This window comes from Colossoma macropomum, unplaced genomic scaffold, assembly GCF_904425465.1.
Source record: "Colossoma macropomum unplaced genomic scaffold, Colossoma_macropomum, whole genome shotgun sequence".
Classification (NCBI taxonomy): Eukaryota; Metazoa; Chordata; class Actinopteri; order Characiformes; family Serrasalmidae; genus Colossoma; species Colossoma macropomum.
The window spans coordinates 5,697,830-5,714,291 of record NW_023494805.1 but is presented as its reverse complement, the minus strand read 5'-3'; the positions used below and the strand labels follow the sequence as shown (position 1 = coordinate 5,714,291).

Here is a 16,462-nt window from a genome sequence, read left to right as displayed (position 1 = left end):
AGCCAAATAGATTTAGGCCAGAAACTTTCTCATTACTGCTGCTTTCTTCTACACCCACTACCTACTACCCCCTCTCTTACACCCACTACCCACAACCCCCTCTCTTACACCCACACGTTTCAGCTCATTACATGCATCTGGTCTGCAAAACTATCAGCAATTGCATTCCTTAAACTGGCTTAAATCATCTTGATCACTTTCTACCATCTCAATAAAAATGAGCACAAAGAATATATTACTTTATTAATATTGTCTTTATTCAATCTTGAGAGCTATGAAATGTAAAAGATGTTGATGCTAATGTAAAGTTGAAATTACCAGGCTCACAGAAATTAACACTACATTACTGAAAGCCAAACACATAAAAATGCTTCTTACAAAGCGAATTGCAACATTTTTGCATATGCTGTTGTGTAAAGACAAGTTTGTTAACCACATGCTCATGATTTTGTGACTGTATCTGACTCTGACTGTGACCACGCTTAAAAAGTCTTGCATGTGGTCTCTACATACTGTGTTCTGCTGCACAGCACAGTGACCACAACCGTTACCCTGCTCCATTCTTTCACATATTTTCAAATATGCCCCCTTTATGTTAAGCTAAATCATCCTTAACATCAATCTTAACACTCTTGGTCTGGTTTAAAACAGTACTGACCAAAATGCAGAGCATGGCAATACTAGTGAAACACCTTTAAGCAAACCTTTTTATACAAAAATTGTTGAAGCGTAAAAAAGTCTACTGTAAAAAGTGTACTGCATACAGATTAGAGTTTAAAGACTGTCTCACAATCAGAATAAACAGAACTTTATTACTAGCACTCACCACTGCAGGAAACAGTTCAACTATTGTCATTTTGCTAACGTACCACAACATTATACAACGTCTATTTCTATTTCTAGTGTACATCATTCTACAGTGAAAATATGGTTTTGTGCAAAAAGAGCTGGATGATGTTTTAGTGTTTCCTTGCAACTACTGGACCAATAACAGCAGTGCACACCTTCAAAATGTCCAATCAGGTACGACACAGGGCTGGTGTTTCCACTGAACGAACAAGTGCAACAGACCTCATTACTTTACTGTCTCATTGTCTGAGCAGCAACAATGATCACACTCATCACCACTCTTTGCCTATTTACTACAGGTGAGTGACATTTTGAATTTGTTTTTATAAAATATTATATAGCATATACCATATTAATACTACAACCAATGCTATAAAACCTCTATACACACTTTTTCAGTGAAAACTGGAATCTCTGGGCTTCAAGTACAAACTGTGAGGAGTGGAAATAATGTTGTCATAAAATGTGATGAAAACATTGTCAAAGACAAGAAAACTCATCTATTAGCTTGGTATAAACAGAGTTTAGGAAATGTGCCAGAGAATGTATTGAGACAGTTTGGAGATGGAGAGAAGCTCAGACATACATCAGGTTTTAAGGACGGCCGCTTCACTGTGGATGAAGAAGCATTTGATCTCAGTATAAAAGGAATAAAAGAAGAGGATGCAGCAACATATTTCTGTGGAAAAGTAAAGGCGAATGTTGTAGAGTTTGGATCTGCGACTCGCTTGTTCTTTCAAGGTAAACAGCTCTCTCTAACTTTAATATCTGTAACTGTTAATTCTATTTATTTTATTGCAGTTCAAAATTATATATGTTCATTTGTGTTTTACAGTGATCATTGTTAGTGTTATTTCTGACTGTTTGCTGTTTCTACTAATTGATTTTAAAGCTGAGACGATGGACCATCGTTCTCTGACTGAAATGGTGATCGAGACTGGAGAGTCTGTTACTTTCCAGTGTTCAGTACAATCTCTTACTCCAGACTGTTCAGGAGAACACAGTGTGTACTGGATCAGACATGGATCAGGAGAATCTCATCCAGGAATCATTTACACTCATGGAAACAGGAGTGATGAGTGTAAGAGAAGCTCTGAGACTGATTCTCCTACACAGAGCTGTGTCTACAAACTCCCCAAGAGAAACCTCAGCCTCTCTGATGCTGGAACTTACTACTGTGCTGTGGCTGCATGTGGGCGGATTCTTTTCGGAAATCAAACTAAAGTTAATGTAAAAGGTAAGACTTAGATAGTGATAGAATGTAGTTTCTGTTCTCTAATTTCTCTGCAGACTAAAGTTCAATTTTTTTTTAATCTTGTTTTAGAATATAACATCTGATTCTAATCCAAGGTATATATTTCTGATCTTTTCAGAAAATAACAGTTGGATTGTTACCACTTTGACAACATTGAATGTAATATCTGTTATTGTGATCATGGTTCTGGTAGGAGTTTTACTTAAGAATCAACGAAAAGGTTAGTTTCTGTTTTTACCCACTGTAAGCTGATCTCACCAAAATTCATATCACTTATTACACAAAAACATTAATTAAGATCATTATTTTTCTTTAAAGGTGCTTCCAACAGCCATCCAAGCCACACTAGTCAGGTAATCATGTCAATCATCTGCATTTATATGGCTGATTACAGAGGTTTTACTGTACTTATAATGCCTGTTCTCCATTTGGTCTGCATGAATTGTAATGACTCTTGTTGAATCTCAGGCTGAAGACACAGAGGTGTTAAACTATGCTGCCCTGAAATTTGCTAAGAAACCTCCCCCCTCCAGACCACCCAGAGTCAAGGAAAATCCAGTCCTGTATTCACAAGTCAAACACAGATGATAAGAAATGTGGTACAGACAGCATCACAACAACTTCACTTTTCTAATGTTTGAAATGAGAACATGTTTAAAACCAAGGTAAACTGATAATGTAAGCCAGTTTGCTACCTACTGCAGGCTGTCACCCGAATAAAACAAGTCTAATGCTGTAGCTGTTAGTGATAGCCAGCTAGCTAATTTAATAGGTCTAGCAGATTTTTCATCTTCAACAGATCGTTCAGCTAATTACTTTCTTAAACCCAGAGCAAAGCTTTTACATCTAAATGTGCTTCTGTGTGACACCCATGTATGTCTATGTGATGCTATAATGATCTGTTGTAAGACAGAGGTGTGTGTGTGTGTGGGGGGGGGTGTATGTGGGTGTGTGTGTGTGTGTGTGTGTGTGTGTGTGTGTGTGTGAAATGGCAACACTCAATTTTTAATGTGAGTGTAGGTAAATCAGTGAGATAAATTTATATCTGTTATTTCTGTTTTATCCATGAACTAGAAAATAGCTTGTTGGTTAGAAGTGTATTGTATTAAACATCATGATAATGAAGTTGCAATGACAATGATACACAAAAGCTAATGTTAATGACTTTAATAAAGAAAAGTGTGACAACACTGCATTAGAATTGTGGATAGTTATGGTGAAAAAGATTATTGTCTTTTTAATATATAATTATAATAGCTCAATTTACAATATTACTATTATATTTATTGTAATTATATAAATGTGTATATTATAAATGTATATATGTGTATGTGTGTATATTTACATTTCTTTGTTTTCACAGTAAGAACATAAAAAAAAAAAAATATCAGCACATTGCAACATATGTTAAGTAACATATACTTAACCCTAATTGTCTTGATGGGTTAGGTGGTATAAATCCCCACCTTCACCAAAAAATAATAAATAAACCTACACCCCTTAAGTCAGATAACCAAAGAAATATTACTATGCAGGAATCATTGTTTTAATTCACAACTTCTTCAGTCAGGCATGAATTCATGTATTCAGAACTACTTGTGGTAAAGTATGTATGGAATTCATCATGTAGTTGAGAGTGATTTCATTAATAATCAGTGTACAGATTTGTATTTCAATTGCAAAAGTCTTTATGTTTTTGTGAGTCATTAAAATAATAATAATTGATGGCTCATCCAAAAAAATGAAATGTATTTTATGAAGGTTTCATTTTTAGGTTTAATCCTGATTAAAATAAAAGAATAATTCTGATTAACTTTAATTAGACTTTAATGTCTTTGTACAGTATGTAAATTCCATTTAAATAAAACAGTTTGATCTATAAGGAGTGTGATCTATAAAGGCTTGTTGGTAAGGATGTTGCTGGAGGATATTAACCCCAAGTAGCAGAGCAGGAGACCTTCTTTTAAAAAGGGGACATGCTTTACTCTTTTTATTCACTTTATCATTGTTCCCTGTGCTCTTTGAGGGACAACTGTAACAAGAATAAAACCAGTATTACTTTAATTCAGCATTCATATGATGTGTTTTACGCTGTTACTAACTCTTCTGTGAATTAAGTCATTTCTGGGTTTTGATGTTTATGCTTATGACCTCTTATTGACTGTCTCAGTGGAGGGAGCAGGGTAGGGGGTGTGGTCACTGTGCCATGCTGGAGAGCTCAACAATGGCTGCCGCAGAGTGCAGAATGGAGAGACCATACATGTTTTAGTTTTTAACTTAATTTACACTAAGATACAGTTTACTGCTACATACAGTTTAGATTGTTAGATTTAATCCAAGAGTCTGTCTTCGTTGTGGGAGCCTTTTAGCTTTTTAGCTATATCCTCCACTTACTCTAGTGAGGGCAGAATATTTATTACACATAAAGTATGCCGACATCCACGTACATCAGGTAAAGAATTTCACATTTCCGTGTCACTTTTTTGACTAAAAGAGTGACACTGATCTTTTTCTACTGTTGACCAATAGAAACAGTCCAAAATTACCTGAAGTAGAAATGTTGTTCCTTGTTGTCTTCCATTGAAACTTAAGAATTTTTTTCCTTCCACTGTGAAATTAGCATTTTAAAGCCTCACTCACAATATTGAATCAGCCTTTAGTATAAAACATGCCTCACTTTACTTAGACCTGACAAATACAACTTATACAAGTTACAAGTTACAACTGTTAAGTTCTTATAATGAGTAACAATATTATATGTCTACCTATAATAATTTATATCAATAATGACAAGTATATACATTATGTGTGTGTTTATGACTAGGTAAGTTGTTAGTTATAATGCACTACGCAAGTTAGTAGTTTCTTTGCCACAGTATGACATATTATGAACACTGCTTTTGATGCCTTATGTTAACAATTCATAATGCAAAGTAAACAGGGCTACCAAGTGCAATGCATTTTTAAATTGTTTATAGCTATGTTTATGATGCCTTATGAATGCATTATCACATATTATGAATGTGTCCATAGATTCTTATAGGCATGCCATTCATAGAAAGTGTTATCAAAGTTTCTAGTCAGAAACACATTTCCGCTGTATTGTGCAGCCTGTATGCCCATGCCTGGTGCATTTAATTACCCAGCATATGGTGCATTTGGGGGGAGGGTGGCAGCCCAAGTGTTGAGATGAATAAGCACAAAATAAACTTGCCTTACTGTCCCTCGCTTGATAAAACTTGCAGGTGTATGTAGTGATAATCTTTTACAATCAGCATTTGGAGAATTTAGTGAATATATTGTAGATATCTGAGTTTGGTACTTGTTATTTTCTTATTGTTAAGTTAACTGCTAACAGCAAAGCATTTAGTAATGTTCGTCGGCATGTAGTTTAGCAGTTATAGCTGCCGTTTTAAAGCAGCTAAGCAGACACTGCTAATGTTGTCAAACTTGTTTTAGAAGATTAGCTAGAACATAGATACGCATTCAAAGGTTAAATGTATAAAGGGTAAATGTATGAAATGATACTGATATGCTGGTCCTGTGCTCCAGATTTGAAATGATTAGTAGAAAACTGAGAACCTTAAAAAGAAGGAAACAGTGTTAGATGTGTGCATGAACAGAGCTGAAGACTGATGAAACACTATAACACTGAGGATGAATTGATAATAAATTAATATCCAGATAGAGTTCAGAACAGAAAATAATTGTATACTGTATATTGTATAATCTATATTACCAATGCTAATGAAAGCATTGCACACTTTTTCAGTGAAAACTGGAATCTCTGGGCTTCAAGTACAAACTGTGAGGAGTGGAAATAATGTTGTCATAAAATGTGATGAAAACATTGTCAAAGACAAGAAAACTCATTTATTAGCTTGGTATAAACAGAGGTTAGGAAATGTACCAGAGCCTGTATTGAGACAGTTTGGAGAGGGAGAGAAGCTCAGATTTGCATCAGGTTTTAAGGACGGCCGCTTCACTGTGGATGAAGAAGCGTTTGATCTCAGTATAAAAGGAATAAAAGAAGAGGATGCAGCAACATATTTCTGTGGAAAAGTAAAGACGAATGTTGTAGAGTTTGGATCTGCGACTCGCTTGTTTTTTCAAGGTAAACAGCTCTCTATAACTTTAATATCTGTAACTGTTAATTCTATTTATTTTATTGCAGTTCAAAATTATATATGTTTATTTGTGTTTTACAGTGATCATTGTTAGTGTTATTTCTGACTGTTTGCTGTTTCTACTAATTGATTTTAAAGCTGAGACGATCGACCATCGCTCTCCGACTGAAATGGTGATCGAGACTGGAGAGTCTGTTACTCTCCAGTGTTCAGTACAATCTCTTACTCCAGACTGTTCAGGAGAACACAGTGTGTACTGGTTCAGACATGGATCAGGAGAATCTCATCCAGGAATCATTTACACTCATGGAAACAGGAGTGATAAGTGTAAGAAAAGCTCTGAGACTGATTCTCCTACACAGAGCTGTGTCTACAAACTCCCCAAGAGAAACCTCAGCCTCTCTGATGCTGGAACTTACTACTGTGCTGTGGCTGCATGTGGACAGATACTGTTTGGAAATCAAACTAAAGTTACTGTACAAGGTGAGACTTTTGATAGAATAGAGCTTCTGTTCTGTGATGGAGTTTATCTGCATGTTAAAGTTGTACTAAGACAAACATTTGTTTATAAATACATCATCTGATATTACTACAGGATTTGTGTTTATCATTTCAGAAAATAACAGCTGGATTGTTATTATCTTGACAACAGTGAGTGTAATATCTTCTGTTGTGATCATGATTCTTCTTAAGAAGCAACAGCATGGTACATTTTTTATTTTTAGAGCTACTGTATAATTATTTTACCAGAACTTAAATAATTTAATACATGTAAACATTACTTCTCTTATTTTGTTATGTTTGATATTTTTCTGTAAAGGTATTTCAAATGGCTGGCCAAGCCACATTAATCAGGTAATCACATCTACCATCTGCATTCTTTACATAAATACACATTTGTTCTAGAATTTGTATAATGTTTGATAAAATTATCACTAAATTTCTACAAAGTTTATATTATTTTAACAGTACTTATAACACCTGCTCTCCATGTGGTCTGTAATGGATTGTAATGACTCTTCTTGTATCTCAGGCTGAGGACAGAGATGTCTTAAACTATGCCACCCTGAATTTTGCTAAGAGAGTGAAGGAAAGTCAAAACCTGTATTCACAGGTGGAATATAGCTGTTGGGAAACGGTACAGACATCGAGCATCTCCACAACAGAATTATTCTCAGATTCTGAAGAACATTTGTATTCAAATACAATTCAATAATGTTCATCAAGCAAATCAGACCACCGAAGAGACACAATTAAACAATAATAATTGTTCAGTCAGTCAAGTAATCAATCAGAACTGGTTGTGGTAAAGTTTGACCAACATGCCACTTTATTGCTGTAGTGGTGGAGATGGGGATTTTTGCATGTACACGTGTAATTCATGACATGCGTAATTCAAAGTCACTTCATCTATAAGCAGTGTACAGACTCATTTGTATACAATGTGCAAAAGGGAGTGTCTTTTCTACTTTTTTTGTGAATACTTTCAATAAAATCATGGATGGTTCATGCAAAAACATGTAACATATTGTGTGTAGCTTTAATTATAAGTTGAATTCTGATAACCACAAAATAGTTATTCAGATTAACTTTTATTAAGTTTGTAAAAGATTTTTGTATATTCCATGTCTTCATAAACATAGCACCAGATTCTCCAGAGATGTAATGAGTGGAATGAAAACTCTAGCACTGCAAATCTTCACATAGCAGCTTTTAAAAGCAGATGTTTTCATATTTGTGTTCTCTTCATTATATTTCTCTGTGAAGAGTATAAAAAATAATACCTTAATTCAGTATTTGAATGATGTACCATCTCATCTGCTTCTCAGTGAAGACAAGGTATTTTGCTGTGTGTCGATTTTGATTTCATTGGCTTTATCAGATGAGGGGGCGGGTAAGGGGATGTGTCCATTGTACAGTGATGAGCTCTGCAGTGGTTGCAGATGATCACATAATAAAGAGACTATAGGTTTGACTTTGTAACCCTTTCCTATCTGAGAAGAACATTTGATTTTTTGACCACATTGCATGCTGACACAGATAAAACCTTGTCATGTTATTATGATGCATATCAAATACAATGTATACATGCTTAACTTAGTGGTTGCTGTATGATTGTGATGTTTTCATTTCATTCTATTTGTATTTGCAAAGTCAATGTGCATGCCTAAACTAAAATAGATTACCTAGCTAAGGTGCCATCTAAAAATACTCCCAGCACCCTTTCAAAAGACTACAAACTTTTTTTGTTAATCAGTTTCTGCTTACAGAAAGTAAGCTAATTGTTAATTGAACTTAACTTATTTGAAGTGCAATGTACTTAAGATTTTAAGGCAACCAGGTTACTAACTTAAAGTTCTAATCATTTCTACAGTGTGCGTTAAAAACTCTGTGCAGCCTCCCTTTGCAAAGACACATGCAATCTCTTTTTGTTCTGGATGAGGAGGGCCACATAGGTAGGAACCTCAGGCCTTTCCCCCAGCCAAAATCCTTCCAAGTTGTTCAGAGTTCAAGCTACTTGCTTTTACACTTGTTTAGTAAAGTCTTCTTACATGTTTTTAGGGTTTTTCATTTTATTCACTATGCAGAATTATGTCCCACACGTCTTTGTAGAATTGCTTTAATTCAGTCATACTAGAACACTTTCATGCTTTAGCTGTCCATTTAAGGTCTTGCCACAGCATCTCAATGGGTCAAGTCTTTGACTAGGCCGGTCCAAAACCTTTTTTTTTTTCTTTTGATCCATTCAGAGGTGGCTTTACTCTTGTGCTTACTCTTGTAATTCTCTGTCTTGTTACATAACCCGATTGCGCTTGAGCTTCAGATCACAAACTAATGATCAAAGATCCTCTTGCAAGATTTTCTGGTAGAGAGCAGAATTCATAGTTCTGACAATTATGGCACATCACTCAGACTCTGAAATAGAAAAGCTTCCCCACACCATCACACTACCACCACCATCTCTGACTGTTGGTATGATGTTCTTAATGTGGAATGCTGTCTTAGCATGTCCCAGATGTACTGAGACCCCTGTCTTTCAAAAGGCTCCACTTTGACTCCTCAGTGATGAATAATACAAAAACAGAAGAAATCAGGAGCAGGCAAATACCTTTTTAATGACACTGCATTTGTTGCCAGTGTTTATGTTTAACAAATTCCAGGTGCTTATGTGTGGGTTGGATGACAACAAAGGATTTATTCTGGCAAGTCTTTAAAATAGCTTGTTTGCATGGAAGTGGCATTTAGACTTGACTCGAGAATCCAGAATCTAAGTACGGCCCACGGCGAAAGTGTTGAACTTTCCCTTTCTCGCTATGCACTGTGGGGACAAACCACATCCATCCTTCTACATGCATGTTAATCACAGCACCACTCGTTTGAAACTTCCTAATTATTGCTGTAGTAGTGGAGATAGGTATTTTCAGGTGTACAGTTAGTTGTAAATCCCTTTTTTTTAAAGATCAACAACTTTTTCTCCTTTCATTAATGTGTTTTCTGATCTTTCTGATATTTCATGGATGACTGTCATGAAAGGACGACTGCAACACAGCAACAGTACCAGGACAACCACTTTGTTTGCTCATCTCCACCATAATGCAAACTGAAGTGCATAGCTTATGGTATACAAACTGAAACGCTATCTATACGTATCATTACGCAAAAACTCTACACCAGTGCCTGAGAGCACAGCTGTGTAAAGAGTGGATTAAGTCTTCATTTTCATTACAAGCAAATCACTTTTCTCATGAAAGTGTCAAGGCTACCCCAGAGTCCTGATGAAACATGGATGACAGCAAACCTTGTGCACTTAAAACCTTGATACTGCATTTTGTCCACGCTGATTTCAGCTCAACAGGAGATGAGCATGAGGATGATTGCAATTGTGCTAGCTTAGTCTTGCTCTCTATGCTCACTATTTACACCAACAGTATAGTGTGTTTTTTTTTCCAGTTCCAAGTACAGTGGAGTGTTTTTTTTTTTTATTTATTATTATCATTATTTTTTTGTAGTTATCACTTTTAAGAATACACTGATCAGACATAACATTATGACCACCTCCTTGTTTCTACGCTCATTGTCCATTTTATCAGCTCCACTTACTATATAGGTGCACTTTGTAGTTCTACAACTACAGACTGTAGTCCATCTGTTTCTCTGCATACTTTGTTAACCCCCTTTTACCCTAATCTTCAGTGCTCAGGACCCCCATGGACCCTCAGAGAGCAGGTACTATTTGGGTGCTGGATCATTCTCAGCACTGACGTGGTGGGTGGTGTGTTAGTGTGTGTTGTGCTGGTACGAGTGGATCAGACACAGCAGTGCTGCTGGTGTTTTTAAACATTGTGTCCACTCACTGTCCACTCTATTAGAGACTCCTGCGTTGTTGGTCCACCCTGTAGATGTAAAGCCAGAGACGATAGTTCATCTCTTGCTGTACAGTATGAGCTAATAATCCTCTAGTTCTTCATTGGTGGTCACAGGACACTGTTGACTGGATATTTTGGTTGGTGGACTTTTCTCAGTCCAGCAGTGACACTGAGGTGTTTAAAAACTCCAGCAGCACTGCTGTGTCTGATCCACTCGTACCAGCACAACACACACTAACACTCCACCATCACATCAGTGTTACTGCAGTGCTGAGAATGATTCACCACCCAAATAGTACCTGCTCTGTGAGGGTCCATGGGGGTCCTGACCACTGAAGAACAGGGTAAAAGGGGGCTAACAAAGTATGCAGAGAAACAGACGGACTACAGTCTGTAATTGTAGAACTACAAAGTGCACCTATATAGTAAGTAGAGCTGATAAAGTGGACAATGAGTGTAGAAACAAGGAGGTGGTCATAATGTTATGCCTGATCGGTGTATAATGGATTGTGTTAAATAGGACTACGGAAACCATTTGTTTTAGAGTCCAGTATCACACATTTTATCACATGAAATCCAGCCGTGTTTCACAGAGCCTAAAATTTTTCAAACCCCATAGCAAAGAAATCATGAATATTCACGTGTCCCCTACTTCGGTGTGTGTTGGCAATTCCTACATCACATTCAAAATTTAACTGAATTGTTCTCATCAACAAAGAAATAATTAATCAGTAGCTAATCTTTAGACAACCATGCTTTAGCCATCTGTCTCTTCTCAGTGTCTTACAGTGCATGAAGCAAAGGTCTGAGGCTCACATCCTGACAATACGTTAAGTAAAACCAATTAATGGTCTGAACAGCATGGTTTGTGCAGCAAGATAAGGCAACATAACATTCCTATGAGACGCTGACCCTTGCAAATAAGAAAATGCTTCTGCCCACTTCACCCTCTCTGACCTTGATTTTCCACTTTTAAATAGCCACACTGCTTCAGCTTTCTTTCTGGGACATGTGAAAGCACCTGCCACGTGGTACTATTTCCTCAGTACTCCTGGACCAATCACACAAGTCTGTTTTAAAATGGCTATTCAGCTCACACACAAAGTCTCTTTTGCTCCTGAACAGACACAAGCTCAGTCCAGTAGATCTCTCTATCTTATCATGAAAGCAGTAACCAAAGCAATGATTAGAATCTGTCTCACATTTTGCCTCTTCATAAATGGTAAGTGATTTTGGAAAAGATTAATACAACCAACTACATATAAATAACTGCTTTATTTTTCTCATTAAACTGGTTTTTTTTTTTCCTTCAGTGAAATCTTCCGAAGTTGCTGAGCTCCAAGTACAACCAGTAAGTGAGGGAGATAATGTGACAATAAAATGTGACCAACAAACAGCAAAAGGCAACAAAAATGGTTTAGTCTGGTATAGGCAGAGTTTTGGAAATGTGCCTCAGTATGTTGTGAGAACATTTGAGCACGACAACAAGCACAGATTTGCTCGAGCATTTGAAAACGGACGCTTTACCATGACCGTGGACGAAGAAAGGTTTGATCTCAACATATATGGAGTCAGCAGGAACGACATAGGGATGTATCTCTGTGGAAAAGGCAAGTCGAATGTTGTGGAGTTTGGATCTGGGACTCTTTTGGTTTTTGAAGGTAATGATATGCACATGTATTCATTAATGTTTTGTATAGCCTTCTTTCATTTCCTTGCTGCTTTTACTCGTTTCCTTTTTATTTATTAATGTACGAAGACCAATCACCATTCTGTGTTCACTTGTTCCATACAAGTTTTTACTTCGACCTCTGCAGGAGACTGCAGTATGTATCGGCTCAAACATGGCTCAGAAGAGTCTAATCCAGAAATCAATGAGACACAAGGAATCAGGAATGATCAGTGTGTAAGGATTTCTGAGACTGATTCTCCTACACAGAGCTGTGTCCACAAACTCCCCAGGAGAAACCTCAGCCTCTCTGATGCTGGAACTTACTACTGTGCTGTGGTTCCATGTGAGGAGACAGTCTTCAGAAATGGTAGTTTGGAAATGAAAGGTAATCAATTCAGTTACAGATAGAATTACAAACATAATTTTACCAGATTTATTTTTTGAGTGTCTTTTAATACCTGTAAACAGCTTTATAAAATGACTTTATTTTTCTATACAGGTGATGACTGCACTCAACGGATGTATGTGTTGTTTTGTCTTTCCATTTTAAGAGCTGTAATCCTTATTGTTCTTGTTGGTGTGCTGACAGTACTTCATAGAGATACCATATTTAGAAAATTACATTTGCCAAAAATCATTTGAGCCAAAAAATATTCCTTCACAACATGCATACATATTTGTTATACCTGTTGCCAATCTGCTGTGACATTTAACTGGTTTCTAGCTTGGTCGCCTGTTTCAAGTTTGTTTAGATGAAGCACAGTGAATCACTTCTATGTGAATCAGTCATTTCTTGTAGTTTAAAGGCATCAGGTCATGCATTCTACCTTTGGGTTTCTGCATTTCTCCACTCTCCTGTTCATTATTCATTCCTATTCATTCAGTCAGAGTTGGGCCAGTTTACTGAATTAGCGATGCCACTGATTTACTGTATTCTTTTCCAGCTTCCTTTTAACATTTTTACCTCTGACATTAACCTTGTTGAAGAAAAGAGAGTCATAATATACAGATACTGAGGCAATGTAGTTTGATATATGAAATCTATGAAATCTTTGAATCAAGCAAATCTATAAATGTTATATCTGTTTATGCTTCTTGTCTTTTAAATAAACTCCAAAATTCCTTTAATGTCCATTGTGAGGTTATTTTGTTTACACACACACACACACACACACACATATATATATATATATATATATATATATATATATATATACAGCGAGAGAGAGAGAGAGAGAGAGAGAGAGAGTACTGTGTAAGCCTCCTTCTAGGCTTGACCAATGAATAGGCATAATGATAAGGTTGGTTCTAGGAGTAGTCAACCTTAACTAATATGAATGAGGAGACTTTGTAAAGTAACAAACTTACTGTCTTGTATTTTTGGTCGACACATGAAAATCCGAATTTTTACTGCTTTTTTTTGTTGTAGAACAAATTTGTAGAAATAAACAAAAGAACAAAATAAAGTACTTGATTTCTCACAGAACAACGACTGATACATCAAAATGAATCATTTTAAAATGGTTCAATCTTGTTTTCTTGTGGTCTTTGAGTTTTGAGTTCTTCTATGTTTACATTTCTCTTATGTAGAGGGTTTCATTTTAGGACAGTTTGATTCACTTTGGTTGTCATTTTCTCCTCTCTTTAGGGTCTTTCTAATTAAAAATTTCATTGTCAGCTTATTTTTTCCACTTAGGTTTTAAACTTAGTATGTTAAGTATTTGTTGCCATAATTATTTTATGTTGCCCTTTAAGTTTTTAAAATATTATGAAGTTAAAGCCTTTAAGTTTTCAAAATATAACAGAGTTTTATCACCAAAAGTGTTGAATATTTCCTTTCCACGTTAGCTCAAAATCTAACCATCAATTCACCCAGAAGAGAGGAAAAAAAAACTATCAACAGTACAGTAACTGAATCTCAGTTCACAGCTCACACAGTAATCTTTAAAGTTATAGCCTTAAAGGATAGGGCTGTCCTCAAAACAGGTGGAAAAAAAATAAAAACTTCAGCTTAAATCCAATTGAATAGACTCCTGCTTGAAGGAATTTTTCATGAATCAAAGTCTGTCGTACCATATCAGCTTTGACTTTAAAACAGTTCTGATTCACAGAAACTCAATGAATCTACAGTCAGCCCCTGCAATTATTCAAAACCTGCGGGTGGCTCGCCATCTTGGCCCTCTCACGTAGCAAAGCAATGTTCATGTGTGGCCAAGAGAAGGGGGGACAAAAAACCTGACCTTTGATAAACAGCGTTGTGTTAGAACATAATTTCATTTACATTTATATAATTTACAACAGTTCTAGTAACAGCTCTTTACACAGCTTTACACATTCAAAATGGCGGGTTCATTGCACAAAAGCATCTCTGGTATCACACAAGCAAAATCACACAAATCTCAACAATTACAATGTAAATAAAAAAAAATTTAGAAACTTTACACACGCAATTTACCTTTTAGCTTGTAATTTCTTACTTTTATCACAGTACGTTTCGTTTTGAGTTTGTAAAAAGTTCAGTTTTATCATTAGAAAACTTTTTAAACTTACCAAACTCTTTTTTCATCAATTTTACAGCACCATCCAATATCCAGATAAATGACTGCAGTTTTAAATTGAAGTATCACGCTATTACCAAAGCTTAGTCACTGATAAATTCATTTTTAATCTCTTTCTCTCATAGCAGTTTCCCTCCACCAGCTCTACTTCTCAGTGTCTACATAAGGAAAGGTGGGGCTATGCTAATACAAATAAGGATCTCATTATTTCTCACATTTGCATCTTACTCTTAAAGGAACATTAACCTATTTTCATTTGTAGGTGAGAGTAACCGCTGGGTTACTAGTGGTCCAAAATGGTTATTTCTATAAGGGCTCTTATTCTGAAACCTTCTTTGATTGTGTTGATGCTTAGTTTAGCAAGAGAATGAGTAAGTCTATCAGCGCCAGCCTACCAGTGAGACATAGCTTAGTCTTAAAGCGCTCTGTTGGCATTACTCTTCCATGTGTAGGCAAGGCTGGAGCCAGAGTCAGTGTGTGGAAAAGCTGTGTGCCTCCTTTCGTAGTCACAGAATGCTACATTTTCTGTCAGAACATTACAAACTCACAATGGAAGATATTACCTATTCAGCTGCTATCACCTAGACTAAGCTGCCTGGCTTAGGACAGAGATGGAGTGCACAGTTTGTGTCTTCAGTAGTGCCACAGTGCTGCAGCATTGGAGGTGAGTCATGCTACCTGGGAAAGCCATGAGAGAGCAGTGTGTTGAAGGGAGAGCTAGAGTGGCACCCATGTTTACAGGCCTAGTTGCACGGGTCACGCCAATTCCCATGCTCGCATTGTCAGAGCAAGGCCCGGGTGCGGAGGAGGGAGAGGATGGCGGTGCACACAAGCAACACATTTTTGGCCATATAGTTTACTATAGGATTGTGTGTTCACAAGTAAATAATAGATAAACATTACTGTTAAAAACCCTTTGCACTCAAAAACGGTTAAATGATTTTTTTAATGGTTAACTCCTCTTGGACAATAAATTATGATTAAATAGACTGATATTTTTAGCAAATATGTTACTATAGCGCAGAGTTCACATTTTTTTCCATTGACACGTTTCTCAGTGTATCTGAAAAAAGCGATTTGTGGGCCGCTGTGTAGCAGCTTAGTTTTGCATGTCAAAAAATACTTTGAACCTGTCAGGGTCCACTATAAAAATATGCTAATGACAGGATGTGGTGATAAGAGCTGCAGGAGGTGCCATGAGACCAGCACTCACACCCCAAGCACCAATGAGAGTTGTGGGAAGCAGTCTGAGCCCGCGCTGCTGATGTCAAATCAGCATCAGCTGGCTCTCAGTAAGGGCAGCATGAGCACCTTAGGGCTTAGGCGCTAACCTCATGCCACGACTCACTGGCATCTGGCACTGCTCTTGTAGCAGGTAGCATGTTACTGCAGTAGCTTAGCACGCTACAGTCTTAGTACAGGTTCATTCCAGTTCATTGAAGCCTCACTGATGCAAGTTTGGAGAATAATAACACAAAATCTGAATGAGTAAATCTGTGTTTTTGTGTGTGGAGCTGTTTAAACTACTTATAACCTGGTTAGCACCAGAGGATGAACATGAGTTACGTGAGAAGTCTAAACCACCAGCAATTTGAGCTCACTAGAACAGCACGGAGGCAACTTTACAGGACAAA

The 16,462-nt window shown here is 36.7% G+C and overlaps 1 protein-coding gene and 1 pseudogene across 1 annotated transcript; both read left to right on the top strand.

Moving 5' to 3' along the window:
• Positions 1–1,108: 1,108 nt before the first annotated feature.
• Positions 1,109–2,873, top strand: LOC118826051 (annotated as a pseudogene).
• A 2,972-nt stretch (positions 2,874–5,845) lies between these two features.
• On the top strand, positions 5,846–16,158 carry LOC118826050. The gene is made up of 9 exons (XM_036596940.1): positions 5,846–6,218; positions 6,370–6,714; positions 6,848–6,937; positions 7,052–7,086; positions 7,265–7,369; positions 11,724–11,820; positions 11,912–12,259; positions 12,416–12,655; positions 15,995–16,158. Exons 1-9 carry the CDS (start codon positions 5,846–5,848, stop codon positions 16,156–16,158), a joined length of 1,797 nt encoding a protein of 598 aa, XP_036452833.1.
• The last annotated feature ends 304 nt before the right edge of the window (positions 16,159–16,462 follow it).

Coding starts and splice junctions, on each gene's coding strand:
- LOC118826050 (XM_036596940.1), top strand. CDS start 5,846: ATGCTAATGAAAGCATTGCACACTTTTTCAGTGAAAACTGGAATCTCT. Junction 7,087..7,264: donor GGCCAAGCCACATTAATCAG/GTAATCACATCT, acceptor CTTGTATCTCAG/GCTGAGGACAGAGATGTCTT. Junction 12,656..15,994: donor TGGTAGTTTGGAAATGAAAG/GTAATCAATTCA, acceptor TGCTAATGACAG/GATGTGGTGATAAGAGCTGC.